This window comes from Rhineura floridana, chromosome 7, assembly GCF_030035675.1.
Source record: "Rhineura floridana isolate rRhiFlo1 chromosome 7, rRhiFlo1.hap2, whole genome shotgun sequence".
NCBI classification, from domain to species: Eukaryota; Metazoa; Chordata; class Lepidosauria; order Squamata; family Rhineuridae; genus Rhineura; species Rhineura floridana.
The window spans coordinates 90,821,276-90,835,749 of NC_084486.1; the positions used below are offsets into that span (position 1 = coordinate 90,821,276).

General features: G+C 42.8%; 1 protein-coding gene and 1 long non-coding RNA gene across 4 annotated transcripts in view; both read left to right on the top strand.

The window, feature by feature from the left end:
• The window catches only part of AMMECR1L (AMMECR1 like), a 49,383-nt gene that overhangs the window by 3,120 nt on the left and 31,789 nt on the right, over positions 1-14,474 (top strand). For all 3 annotated transcript variants that reach the window (XR_009764041.1, XM_061636401.1, XM_061636400.1), the window contains one exon: positions 1,729-2,173. Coding sequence is in view for 2 of the 3 variants with exons in the window: in XM_061636401.1 (XP_061492385.1) it covers positions 1,767-2,173 (407 nt within the window). In the remaining variant the exon portion in view is untranslated. The remainder of the gene's footprint in view (positions 1-1,728; positions 2,174-14,474) is intronic.
• LOC133389199 (uncharacterized) lies at positions 2,176-5,205 on the top strand. The gene is made up of 2 exons (XR_009764042.1): positions 2,176-2,255; positions 5,020-5,205. It is a non-coding gene; the product is annotated as an uncharacterized LOC133389199 (long non-coding RNA).

Below are 14,474 nucleotides of genomic sequence, written 5' to 3' on the forward strand. Positions count from 1 at the left end.
GCTTAGGTTTGTATTGTATGCAAAAGACAGGTCCAGCCGATGTGATAACTCAGACATTGGCTCAGGTGAAGACACAATTGTACAATACTCCTTGCTTTTTCACAGACACTGTATAACTTTTCATTTATCACTAACACTGTTCAACCACTAGACCAATGCAGGGCAATTGGTTTCAAAATTCTCTTTTTGTAAAGAAATGTGTGAAATGTACACCCAACAGAGAAAATTGTCCTATTCCAATTACAATGTGAAACGAAGCTAGTGACATGCAAGAAAGTTCAAAATTTAAGGCTTAAGGTCTAATTTCTATTTTTAATCTGTGTTACCTAGAATTCCATGATCAAACTTCTTGGTGAGTCTTTGTATCCCATTTATATTGAGCAAATTGCAGTAATTTATCTGAAGGGATGAAGACAAGAAGACTCCTGCATGGGAGTGGTCAAGAATGGAACCCTCATCCTCTTGATTCTACCAGTCTAATAACTAGCAGTCCACAGAGGAAAGGTGAAGGCAGTGCATACTGCCTTCTTAGTCCAAAGTATTTATGGCAGAGGGAGCTTTCTCCTACACTACTTGCTCCAGTATGTACCTGTCTCCTGCTGTCCAGCTAATTTGGCAGGTGTAGGAACTAGCTTGTACTAGTACTACTAATTGGATTTTCCTGAAAGGAAGAGGTCTGAGCAAGGGATGGGTAGAATAAATATTCTAAAGTGACAAGTCTTGTAATCAAGAACAGCCTTTCCTAACCTTTGGGTCCCAAGATGAACTACAATTCCCATCATTCCTGACCATTGGTCATGCTGGTTCAGCAACATCTGAGGACCCAAAGGTTGAGAAAGGGTGGTCTAGAAGATACTGGAACAGCTGCAGTCTCTATTCTGTCAACTCTGTTAAACTTGATGTTTTCAGTATCTGGAAGACGTCAAAGTTCCACTGTGTCTTAGGCCTTGGATACAGTATTTTGCAAGTGAACTAAAACTCTGAACTGAAAACAAATTAAGATTCCAAACATACAGTGAGCATTTTGTAGCTCCACTCCTGTTCAACCCTTTGTATGTGCGATGTCAGTGAGTGCATCTAGAAAATCCATCATAAAATGGAAATGTCATTCTTGGGTTTATCTAGCTGTGGCAGTATTCTGCTTTATTTCCAAAGAGAGCACAGGTTGAGGACTATATTCCATTCTCACTGTTGTATGAGATGCTAATACACACAAATGTTCAGTTCAGTTCTTAGAGCCATTTTAAATCATCTATTCATTTAAATAATTTATCTTTGTACTGTTTTAGTATGGTTGTATAACTGGTTGTCTTATTCTTTTTTAATTTCTTTTTATGTCTTTTAATGTAGTAGTTGTTGTTTTATGTACATGCAGAAAGCCTGGTTGGATAATGTTCAAGAAACTGAACTGAACTAATACACACAAATGAGGTCTGCAATTGCATTTAACTCTTGGATTACATGTTGCTCATGCCAATTTTGTAGTGAAATTCATTTCTTTTATAAAGTCTACATGACTTGTGTACAAATTGTAGTGTCTTTATAAGTGTGCACATCAATCTGCTTTCTATTTAGTTTTTGATCAGTGTTGTGTAATCATGTGAGCTTTCTTATGGAACTCATAGGTTTTAATGTGAAAATGTAGTTTTCTTACTGTTAAAAAATACATCCTTGTAATTTGCTTTTTTTAGTATAATTCTATGTGTTGCATATTGTGTGTTTTGCCAGGGTTCTACAGTACTCCAGGCAGCAAGTGCTGAATCAGGATGGGAAAAAGACGCTGTGTTCCTCCACTTGAGCCCAAGTTGGCAGCAGGCTGTTGTGGGGTAAAGAAACCCAAATTGTCTGGGAGTGGAACACACAGCCACGGGAATCAAGCCACAACCGTGCCAGTCTCTAGTTCAGGTCCTCTTCAGAACCACCAGCATGCAGATGGGGGCAATGGAAGGGAGAATGTATCAGATTTGACTTTATGCCCCGGAAACTCTCCAATTACTCGAATGAATCCCTCTTCAGGAGCATTGAGCCCACTCGCCCGGCCTAATGGAACTGCCAACAGCACCAAAAACCTAGTGGTGACAGCGGAGATGTGCTGCTACTGCTTTGATGTACTCTACTGTCATCTTTATGGTTTCCCTCAGCCAAGACTTCCTCGATTTACCAATGACCCCTAGTGAGTAAATCCATGGGCATGGGAGGGAAACTGAAAATTCATCATCCAAAGTTCTTATATTTTAGGGCTATTTGGAACACAGGTAAACTATTAAGAAGGAATCTGCAACACTTTTTTGATGTCTGTAGGATGGCTTAGAATTTGAAATGAAAGTGTTTTAAATGGGGAAAGTGTACATAGATTTACCTATATGAAAAATTTAAAATGTACATGTTCAGGCTTTGGATTTTTCAGGGCCTTTGACAGTGTAACACTCTAGATAACGTAATGTAGTTAAAAGATTGGGAGCAGGCCAAAGGATATCATGCTTCCTCCCCTGTCCAATGTGAAGTCCCTCACCAAAGCAAGCCTCATGGTAAAGGCTTACTACAGCACCAACCTCATCTATGATTAATGCTAGTCTAGGCCAATAGTAACCCAAGCTATAAGATCCGGGAGATCTGCTCTCACCCTTAAAAGAACAGCAATCTTAACAGAGAAAACTGCAATCTTCTGCAGTTGTTAGGCCTGCAATCCAGTACATGTCTACTCAGAAGTAAGCTCCATAGGGTTGTGTATTGGATTGCAGCCTTAGTGTTTTATATTCAAGTATAATACATTGTAATTGTATTACACATTCAGTATCTCCATTTATTGCAATAAGAATCTTCACATTTGCAAGGCATAATTTGTAAGTGGATCCATTATAACACAATTTACTCTTTATCATTGAGAAAAGTTGCATTTAGTATATAGATGATAATAGTTGGAGAGCTAGAAGCAGGAAAACTGTTTTTAGAAGAGTTTAAGTGAAATGGGGTGTGGTGTGGCTAAGTATGGTGTAGGTTAGATGATGTGTGATAAATGTGATACTTATTAAATTGTAAGCACATGGTGGTTCTTAAGGAAGTTATGAAAAGCTTGGAATTTGCTCCCCCAAAACATTGTTCTTGGGCCATACCTTCTTGTGTCAGGGGTATATACAGTGCCTTGCAAAAGTAACCAGACCCCTGACCAATGCTCTCATATTATTGAATTACAAATGGTACATTGTAATTTTGTTCTGTATGATATTTTATTTTGAAACGCCGAAACTCAAGATCAATTATTGTAAGGTAACATTGGTTTTATGTTAGGAAATGTTTGTAAGAAACCTAAAAAACTGAAACATGCTGCTTGCATAAATATTCAACCCCCACACATTAATATTTGGTAGAGTCACTTTTTGCAGCAATAACAGCTTTAAGTCTCTTGGGGTAGATATGTACCAGCTTTGCACACAGTGTTGGAGGGATTTTGGCCCATTTTTCTTGGCAGATTTGCTCCATGTTGTTCAGGTTGGTTGGACATCGCTTGTGGACTGCAATTTTCAAAGAGCGCCACAGAGTCTCAGTGGGATTGAGATCAGGACTTTGACTGGGCCACTGTAGGACGTTCACCTTTTTGTTCTTGAGCCACTCCAATGTTGCTTTGGCCTTGTGCTTGGGATCATTATTCTACTGAAAAGTGAATTTCCTCCCAAGCTTCAGTTTTTTAGTGGACTAAAGCAGGTTCTATTGCTGTATTTCCCTGTATTTGGCTCCATCCATTCTTCCTTTGATTTTAACAGGATGCCCAATCCCTGCTGATGAGAAGCATCCCTAAAGCATGATGCTGCCACCACCATACTTCACTGTAGGGATGGTGTGTCTTGAGGCATGGGCAGTATTTGGTTCGTGCCACATGTAGTGCTTTGAGTTGTGGCCAAAAAGTCTCATCTGACCACAAAACCTTGTCTCACATTGCAGCTGGGGCACTCTCATGCTTTCTGGCAAACTTCAGGCAAGCTTTCAGATGGTACTTTTTGAGTAATGGCTTTTTTTGCCATCATCCCATACAGGCCAGTGTTATGTTATCCAGAGCTCTTGATATGGTTGACTAGTGCACCATTATTCCACTTCCAGCCACTGAACACTGTAGCTCCTTCAGAGTGATTGTTGGCCTCTCTGTGGCTTCTCTCACAAGTCTCCTCCTTGTTAAAGCGCTGAGTTTTGAGGGAAGACTTTTTCTTGGCAGTGCCTGGGTGGTGTGATGCAGCTTCCACTTCCTAATTATTGATCTAAATGTGCTCACTGGGATACCCAAACACTTGGATATTATTTTGTACCCTTTTCCTAATCTGTGTATTTGTATTACATTATCTCTCACTTCTGTAGAATGCTCTTTGGTCTTCATTTTCCTTCAGATCCACAGCCTGACCAGTGATTCTTCAACAGTGGGGTTTTTATCCTGACAGTGTGACAGCAACGTTAATGGTTCACAGGTAGAGGCCAATGGTAAGGTAATTGTGTCCTTGATAGGGCAATTTCTTTCATCTCTGTAGCTTCCACAGCACGGGTTGAATGCTTATGCAAGCAACATGTTTCAGTTTTTTATGCTTCTTACAAATTTTCAACATAAAACCAATGTCACCTCACAATAATTGATTTTGAGTTTCAGTGTTTCAACATAAAATATCATACAGAACGAAATTACAATGTACCATTTGTAAACTAGTAATGAGAGCATTGATCAGGGGTCTGGTTACTTTTGCAAGGCACTGTATATTGTGGGTCTCCTGCAGAAAGTAGTACATTTATGTTTAGGCTGCAAGGGCCAAGGGTGAAGCAAATATTTAAAAAGTAGCTTAACTGTGGGAGCAGCGGGATCCTACCCTTGAAAAGATGGTAATCATCTCCTCAGCATTTCCTACTTTAGATGGTGTTTTTTGAACATTTATATTTGCCTCTAATGTAGATTTCACTGGTATTTTGTTGAACCATGACTGATACCAGTTTTCATAGAGATTCTTTCCTCAACACAGCTTTCTTTCTTTTCTTTTTTTAAAGGCCAAAAACTGTGCTTCCCAGACATAGGATGTCTAAGGCCAGCCACCACTGGCTCTGTATGATCAGAGCTGGTCTTGAGTCATAGCACTAAATCATCTTCTTCCCTGGAAAAAAGTGCTGAGATAACAAATGACTTCAAGGGTTCCAAACTCCATCACCACCAAATAAAAAACTTGATAACTTGGACTCTAAACCAATTTTTTAGCTGCTGAAATGGTACGGATTGGCCATTTTTTTGCAGTGTTTTCCATGCAGACAGAATGGCCCAGTTAGACAATCATATTTTGGGTTAATAAGCTGAGACCACAAACCTTTTGATCCACACTTGTTTCCCATTTTCTCTATGAGGTTTAGAACAAGCCAGCATTTTAAAGCATGGTTTGCAGTGGGTTTAAGATGCTGGCTTGTTCCAAAACTGGTAATCAGAAACTATTTTTAATTGGTTAATTGAAGATTGATGCATTGCATTCAGAAACATCAAGGAGGGAAATGATTGCATTAGTTCCATTCATATTGCAATTTATTAAGCTTAAGATACAATTGTCTGAACAAAGCCAGAAAAAAATATATGTGCCCAATATGATATTAATAGCTGATAAGAAATCTGAGCTTCTATGCCTTAAAACCCTACGTTATCATGATGGCATTGCATTACACCACATTGTTGACATATCAGAATGAGTGCATTTGCCCTATAATTCCTGTGGTCTAAAATCTTGATGTTAGTGTTGAAAAATGCTAATTTCTTATCTCTTCCCCATTCTGGAGCAATATTGAAAGTTTTTTTTGCAAACTTGTAGGAATCTGAACTTAATTTGTTAGCCCCATTATAATAGCACGTTGAAGTTAAGAGAGGGCAGAGAAAGTCAGCGACTAAGGCTTCAATCCAATACATGTCTACTCAGAAGTAAGCTCCATTGGGTTCAATGGGACTTACTCCCTGTAAAGTGTGTATTAGATTGCAGCTTAAGTCCATGGTCTTTAATTAGCCAGCCTTTCCCAACCAGTGTGCCTCCAGATGTTATTGGACCACAACTCCCATCTTCCTGACCATTGGCAATGCTGGCTGAGGCTGATGGGAGTTGTGGTTCAACAACATCTGGAGGCGCACTGGTTGGGAAATGCTGAATTAGACTATTTAAGCATTTTTCCAGCCCTACAATTTAAGGTTTTCGTGAGGATGAGAAAGCTGTGTTGTTTGAGCCATCCCTTCATCATGGCTCCCCTGTTTTGCCCTCCCTTCTCTTCCAGAGATTTGTGCCTGTGGAATTACCACAGGAACAGAAAGTGGATGTGGCCATGCTATCTTTGGTATTCACTTTTTTGTGTGTGTACAGCCTAGCTGTGCATAAAACTTCTGTTGTGGGCGGGGGAAACAAAACTTTGGAATTGTGTATCAAATAGCAACACAACACAAGTGGGCATCATGACGAAGTGGCATCTTAAAGATCAGAAGTTGCCACCAAGTGGGTAACAATGCTTCTTACCAGCTAATATATGCTCTTATCTGTCAAAGCTTGGAGCAGTTAGCTCAGGATAGATGCAAGTAGATTACTAAAATTTTCATACCCTTTCTTCAGAACTTTCCAATGTACAGTATTCTGAGAACAACATTGTAAGTGCAGTGACCATCCATTTGCAACCCTTATGGTGCTTCTAGAGCCTCTTAGGAAGTGGATTAGCCACTACTAGACTGCTGATCAATAGAACCTAATCTGATCTCATACATCCAGAAATTTGTATACACCAGCAGTGTTCTGTCACTTTTTGTTTTTATTTATTTATTATTTTATTTATACCCCACCCTTCCTTCCAGCAGGAGCCCAAGGCGGTAAACAGAAACACTAAAAACACTTTAAAACATCATAAAAACATCTTAAAATACATTTTAAAAAAACAATGATAAAACCTTTTAAAAAAACTTTAAAAACATTTTTTTAAAAAGGGTTAAAGATATTAAAAGACATATTAAAAGCAGTTCTAACGCAGACTGGGATAGGTCTCAACTTAAAAGGCTTGTTGGAAGAGGAAAGTCTTCAAAAGGCGCCGAAAAGATAGCAGAGATAGCACCTGCCTAATATTTAAGGGGAGGGAATTCCACAGGGTAGGTGCCGCCACACTAAAGGTCCGTTTCCTATATTGTACGGAACAAACTTCCTGATAAGATGGTATCTGCAGGAGGCCCTCACCTGCAGAGCGCAGTGATCGACTGGGTATATAAGGGGTAAGGCGGTCTTTTAGGTAGCCTCGTCCCAAGCTGTATTTCCTAGGGGTTTTGATGTGTATAATATGTCAAGAAGACTGACTGCTGAATACTGGGCTAGTTTTCTCCCAAGTTAAACAGACTGCTTTTGGAACCAGAAGCCATGAAAGTGACAGCACAGAGTAACATGCTTATGCTGTCTCAGGCAGTGTGTGTCACTTTCTGTCAAAGGTCAAACACTCTTAAAGCAGTGGACCTCCAACCTGGTGACCGCCAGATATTTTGGGCTACAAATCCCATCATCCTTTACTGGTCATGCTGGCTGGAGCTGATAGGAGTTTGGGAGGACACCAGGTTGGTGAAGGCTGGCTGATAAACTCATATACATTGCTTGTATTGGCCAGACCTGATCTCACTGTTTGTGTATGCAGTTGTCTGTAAATGGAAGAAAGTACCGAGTCAGCTACATGTGGAGTTCAGATTCTCCCTCTAATAGGAAAAAGCAAGCATTGTGTGGAGAGAGAGCACTACATAATTTAGCCCTCTTCAGCCTGGTGCCCTCCAGATATGTTGGACTAAAACTCCCATCATTCTAACAATTGGGCATGCTGGTTGGAACTGGTGGGAAATATATTCCAGTAATACTGGAAGGGCACCAGGTTTGGAAAGGCTGGCATAGTTTATTGCTCAGGTGCATTTTGGGGGAACATTACTAGCTGCCAGACATGAGGCATATTAAGATTGGGATAAGCTAAACATCTATTAAAGGAATGTAATTTCCTGCATAGTCTACATGTTCAGATGATTAATGGCAATGATGCTGCAGAAGCATTTTAGGCAGATCATCCTAACTGCAAGTTAATTTTCCCCGTGTAGCATACCATCAGGTAGGTAGTAGCGCTGCCGGGTGTCCAAAGGCAGGAATGCACAAGAGTGAAGACTTCGGCTGCTCCTTCTGGCTTGACTCCAGTCCATTCCTGCCTTTGTCCTAGGTTGATCCTTCTACCGTAGCTCTTGTGAGTTTGTTCCTTTATTGTGTTTTCCATTATTGTTTTCCTCTTTTTTGTCGTGTATTCTGTTCTCTCCCTTAATTGCTTGTTACTTTTTAAAAAAATTGTTGTGTTAATACAGCTGGCCTTCCTTCTCAGGCTTGGCCACCAGCCTTGCAGATACTGGGGGTTCTCTCCTCTTAGCGTCTCCCTCCTCCCCTCAAGTCGTCTGGAGGCCATGTCCTCTCTCCCCCCCTCCCCGTGCCACCCAATTGCGGCTTCCCCCCCACTGCCTGATTGTGTCTGTGGCCACAGATTGCCCCTTTGGCCGCCACAGCTAGCGGGGGTGGATCGCCCTGTCAGCCGCTGCCTCAGCTGCAGCTTCAGTCACAGCCTCGCAATCTCTTTTCACGACCACCATTTTGTCTCCTCTCTTCTATGACCCTTCCCACCCTTTTCTATCCCCCACCTTTTTGTACAGGCTCCAATATGTTCCTCCCATCTGTGCCTTCTTCCTTCCCTCTTTAGACAAGGCAGACATCTAGGCAGTAATAATAAAACAAAGTTTTTTCTCTTGGCTGCATTAGACATCTAACTTGCTCCCCGCCACTGTGTGCAGTGATTTTGCCCTTGGCTGCATTTAGAAGTCAAACTGCTCCCCTCTACTGTGTGCAGTGATTTTTGGCCTTGCTAATCCACCACACCCCTCTACCTGTGCGTGTGTTAATTAATCAGGAATCTATCCATATAATGCCTGGTACCACTCACCCCTACTGTGTGCATGTAACCATGGCTGGGCCATCCTGTGCTGTTTTTATGGATATCACTATTGATGCACAGCACAGTGATATGCAGCACCAGCAGCAACAGGCATCTTGGGCCTCAGTTCCATCTATCTCACAGCCTACAGCAGAAGGAATTCCACCAGGAGGAATGTTGAACTGCAATTTGGGCTTCACCTTGTGTGCTCACTTCTTCCTATGTGTAATACCGTGGTCACCTCAGGCCCTAAGGTAAGCAAGGCAGCCAAATTTGGGCCTTCCAAGTATTCCTTCTCAGAAGTTGCACCAGAGCAGCAATGTTTTGTGTGAACACTGCTGATGGTTGAGAGAAATTGGCAGTGCTTTATCACTCTCAGCTGTGGTTTTGGTCTTAGTCTGTCCAGTGACTGTGGAAAGAGCTTAGCTTTTCTACTCAGAACCCTGGGGAAAGGGACTAGCTTTGCTACTCAGAATCCTTGGGCAGAGATATGGTGTAGGCCTCTGCTGAAGAGGTTTCCCACCATTTTTATGGTACCTCTGTTTTTCAGTTGATCCTAGTCTGTTCAGTGACTGTGGAAAGGGCCTACATTTTCCGTTCAGAACCCTCGGGCAGAGACATGGCATAGTTCTCTGCTGAGGAGTATTTCCACCTTTTTTTATTGAAGGCACTAGAACAGCAGGTCAATATTTCTAAGAGACCTGATTCCCTTTCTCCCTAGGCCTGAACAGCAGGAGGCTGTTTCCAGAGGGAACAATAGAATAATGTGGTGGCTCCTTTAGGGGGCCTCAGTGTAGTGAAGGTATATAGATTGCCTCATGAGCTTCAGCTCAAAGCTCCAGTTCTCCTAAGGCATGAACAGCAGCAGGCCATTTCTAGAGGCAACAGTAGAATGACCTGTGATTCTTCCATGGGACTTCAGTGTAGTGAGGGCATATGAACTGTCTCTTGAGCCTCGGCTCAAAGCTCCAGTTCTCCCAAGGCCTGAATAGCAGCAGGCCATTTACAGAAGGAACAGTAGGGAGCTCCAGCCGCCATGCTCCAGCTGAAAGTGATCAGCTGGAGCGTGGGGAGCTTTCGTGCTACAGCTGATCGCTGTCAAGCTGGAGTGCAGCGGCTGGAGCTCCCCACGCTACAGCTATATTGCCTGGTATGTGTTTCTGAGTGTGTATTATATGATACAGTAGGGCCCCACTTTTCGGCCGGGGTCTGGAATGTAACCCGCTGTATGAGTTCGGCGTTCCGCTAATATAGCCACTTTCAAATGGAGTAAGGCCCCACTCATATGGCGCTTGTTCCGCTTTTATGGCATTTTTAGGGTGTTGGGCGCCATTTTATTGACGGAGTTATGCTTTTCGGCAGGTTTTGCTTTTATGCAGAGGTCTGGAACGTAACCTGCCATATGAGTGGGGCCCTACTGTATTGTATATTAATTCCTCATAAGATTCAGCTCAAAGCTCCAGTCTGTTCCTCTGAACAATTGCAGCCTTTCATAACTTAGTGACTCCTCTAAGGGACCTCAGTGCAGTGAAGGTACATGAATTGCCTCATGAGCTTCATCTCAAAGCTCTAGTCTGTTCCTCTGAACAGGTGCAGCCCTTCATAACTGTCTGTAAATTTCTGAATTTATCCAATGCCTTATGGAGGAGGATCTTACTGTCATCCCAGTGGGAAAACGTAAATAAGCAAGATAAGTAAATTAAGCTTTGCCAGTTACACAAGGTTTTCTGCCCTATCTATTTCTATTTCTCCAGTTTGCTTCTCTGAACAGTTTCAGTCCTTCATAACTGCCTGAGTAAATATTTGGATTTATGCAGGGACTTCCTTGGAAGGTCTAAGGGTCCGACGCTGGTTACCCTCCTGGGTAAGCGTAGCTTAGCATGATATCATAAATTAAGCCTGTTGCTCGATTAAGCCTTGTCCTTCACCAGCAGGTTCCTGGGTGACTTAAGACAGTTTAAAATTCCATTTAGCCTTTGGTAAGGCTTACTTTGATGTTTCAATTTGTGATACTAGACTCAAAAGTTACTCACATTGGCATATATGTGCTGAGGTGCAGTTCATCTGGAGGGAGGTGGTGGTTCAGTTAACTCCTGACCTTCATCTGCAGGTCCCTGAGCGACTTAACAACAGTTTAAAATTCCATATTAAATTTATCAAAACAATTTAGCCTTTGGTCAGGCTTACTTATTTCACTGTTAAATTTGTGTGACTTGGATCAGGGTTACACACATTGGCATATTTGTACGGATATTCGGCTTCCCTACCTGCAATTAAGCATTTCAGTGGACTAAAAAAAATTTGATTTTACTCTTTGTTTTGACAGGTAGTCCTCTGGACTGGTTACTGCACAGGTACTCAGTCAGAATATGGCTCTGGGTATTTACTTCCTGTGGCTGACTCTCCAGTATTTATTTCCTCTGGCTGACTCTCCAGTAGCCCCATATGTCCAAAGGAGGCTTGGAGGCAGGACATGAGTGCAGCAGCATGCTCCCACTGTTTTGGATGGGTAGGGTTTCGAAGCATTTGGTCCCTGTTTGTGCAGTCAGAACATCTTCCTCATGTCTGGTGGCCACTGCTGGCCTTGTCTTCCATGTATTTGCCTTATTTGCTGCTGGCTCCCTCCCTGCAAATCTGCATGGTAGCTGTAAGACAATAGTATGGATACCCAAGTTGTTGGCTATTTCTCTGTGTAATAACAGGGTAGCCTTAAGACAAGAGCCCTGGGCTCCTGCTGGGAGGAAGAGCGGGATATAAATCAAATAATAAATAAATCAGTCAGACAATGGTACAGGTTATGAAGCAACTCCCTTGACTTGTGGATTCCATGGAGGTGCAATGTTCTTCTGCCAGAAACTCCATAAGGAATTCTGATTGGTTTCTGAGGGCAATGGTCTCTAAGATGTTTTTCATTTTGGAATTCATCAAGTTGTTTAATCTTGCAACTGGTTTTCTCTTCAAATAGGAATTTGAATTTTACCAGGAGACCATATGATGTAGTGGTAGTTGGATATCTTGGCCAGTAGGCCATGTTTGCTGAAAACAATAAGTTGGAGTTTCCTCCACCAGGGCATCTAACCATGCTGTTTTCAAGGTCCTCTTTTGCATCCTAAGTCAGGCTTGACTGAACGTCCCAGGGGCCAGTGAACCTTCCAGACCCTGTCTGTTGATTCACTGGTCCTCTAGTCTGTCACTTCACTGGTGCTTCTGAGAAAGCTGTTTTTTGAGGGGACACGATTGCCACCATCTTGGTATGCATGGTCCCATCTTAGCATGCTTGACATGCCTCTGCAAATCTACTTAACGCGATCTGGTCGCACATGGTCTTCTCCAAGAAAGTTACACTGCTCAGAAGAATTGTTTCACTAGGTCTCAGGGTGGACATATAACACAGGCATCAGTCTGCTCTTTACTTGGCTCATCCCCTTGAGGGGTACTCTGTTGACAAGTCTTCAAACAGGAATGACTCCTCTAGTCCCCTGGGCCAGGTGTCCCTATGCCCCTGCAGGGCAAAACATCCCGCTAGCGACATTGAATTGGAAGTGGTCCAGGTTACCAGGCAACAAGTGGGGCCATGGGAGTACAAATTCCATTTCAAGGTCTCCACCAGTTGCTTGTAGATTTGGTCCTCCGTCTGTGAATCTGTTCGTCTTGATTCACAACATTCATCTTCCCCTGCTTTTTCACTAGTTGTCTCAAGATGGAAGCAGAGGTAGTCAACACTTTTCTGGCAGTCTGCTCTACGCCTGGCCTCCTTTACTCCTGGTGGCATGGACTGAATTCCCATCTTGTACTAACCTCACTGGCCATGGTGTTCAGTTCTCCTGAGTGTGTCTATCATGGATTCAAGGGGGTTGCCAACAAGGCCAGGTCTTCCGGAGTCTAGTCTTTTCAGCAATGGCAGTCAAGTTGTTGGGGACTTTCTTTCAGGGTGATCATCGTTACGATCCTGTCCTCCAGGATCCAGATCCACCAGAGTTCATGGGTCATGCCTTCCATGCTTTCTCAGGGGATACGTCCTTCTGGTTTGAATATGAGGCTGAAGCCTAACACTCTTGTGTCGGGAGGTTTCGGCCATCTCTTATGTTTTGTCTCCAAGCTAACCTTCACTAAGAGGGCATCCTTTGCTCCCAGTTCATTTCATTCCAATCTGGCTCATCCTGTGGAGAATGCTGGACATTCATTAGTTGTTCAAGGGGCTCTCTAGGTTTACCTTGTTCATACGCGGGTCATTCGCTGGCCTGTCTCTCTGGCATAAGAGTTACCGGGGCCTCATTACATCATGTTTCTTTCCACAAGGTCAGTCTTGGCATGGATAATTGTGCCTAAACTGCAGTTTGTTCTGTTACACTTGCTCTCCTTCAAGGTGCTCTTCCTTGTGGCAATCTCCTCTGCCTGCAGAGTTTTTGATCTGGGAGCCTGATCCTCACCTGTTAGGACTCCGTTGTACTAGGTACAGATCAGGTTTCTCACCCTAAGGTGTCCTCCACCTTCCATTGCAGCCAGGATATGGTCCTACCCTTCTTCTGTCCTCATTCAAGCCAACTTCTTAAGAAAGCCTAGCATTCTCCAGATGTTAGTCAAAGCCTTAAGGTCTACCTAGCCAGGACTAAAGACATTTGCATGACAGAATCTCTATTTGTATCCTTTCCTTCAAGGACATTGGGACCATCACCCTGGTCTATGAGTTTTTTAATGTTCCAGTGCTCCAAAACATCACAGTTCATTCAACTAGGTAAGCAGCCTCTATGGCTGCCTTTGCAACCAATGCTCCAATTGCACATAACTGTAGAGCTGCATCTTGGTCTACTGGAAGTTTTTTATATTAGGCACTACAAAGTGAATCGTTATACTTCTGATTGCAACAAGACCCACCCTACTGAGATTGCTTTGGTACATCCCATCTGATGGTATGCTACCTGGGGAACACGGACCGTTGATCTAATCTGAAAGGGTTTTTTCCCAGGTATCATAACATCAGGGCCCTCCCTGTTGAGGGTGGCTGCCTAGTGTTTTCTGGAGATAGTTTTTGCTATTGTTTAATAACGCTTCACCTTGTTTCAGTTCAATCCAGTTTGAACTACATTACCTGCATTACATTTACTACATGAGTCATGTTACTGCTAAGACTGCTCTTCAGTTTTTTACTGTTTGTATATATTTCCTGTTCAGAGTCAAGATGTGTATTACTATGTTTGCTGCTCCTTATATTATTTTCTGGCTGAGAGTTTTCTGTCTGAAGAGAGATGCATGGATCCGGTGTACAGTTCATCTGGAATGGACTGGGGTCAAGCCGGATGGAGCAGTCGAAGTCTTGACTCCTGTGCATTGCAGCCTTTGGACACCTGGCAGTGCTACTATCCACCTGATGATGATACCTGGGAAAACCACCTTTCAGGTGAGACCAATGGTCTGTTCTATTAGAGTAGGTGGGGGTAATCAGACAGAACTCAAGAAAATGCAGATGGCAGTAGAGAATGGAGGATTCAGCTTCAGGGAGGATT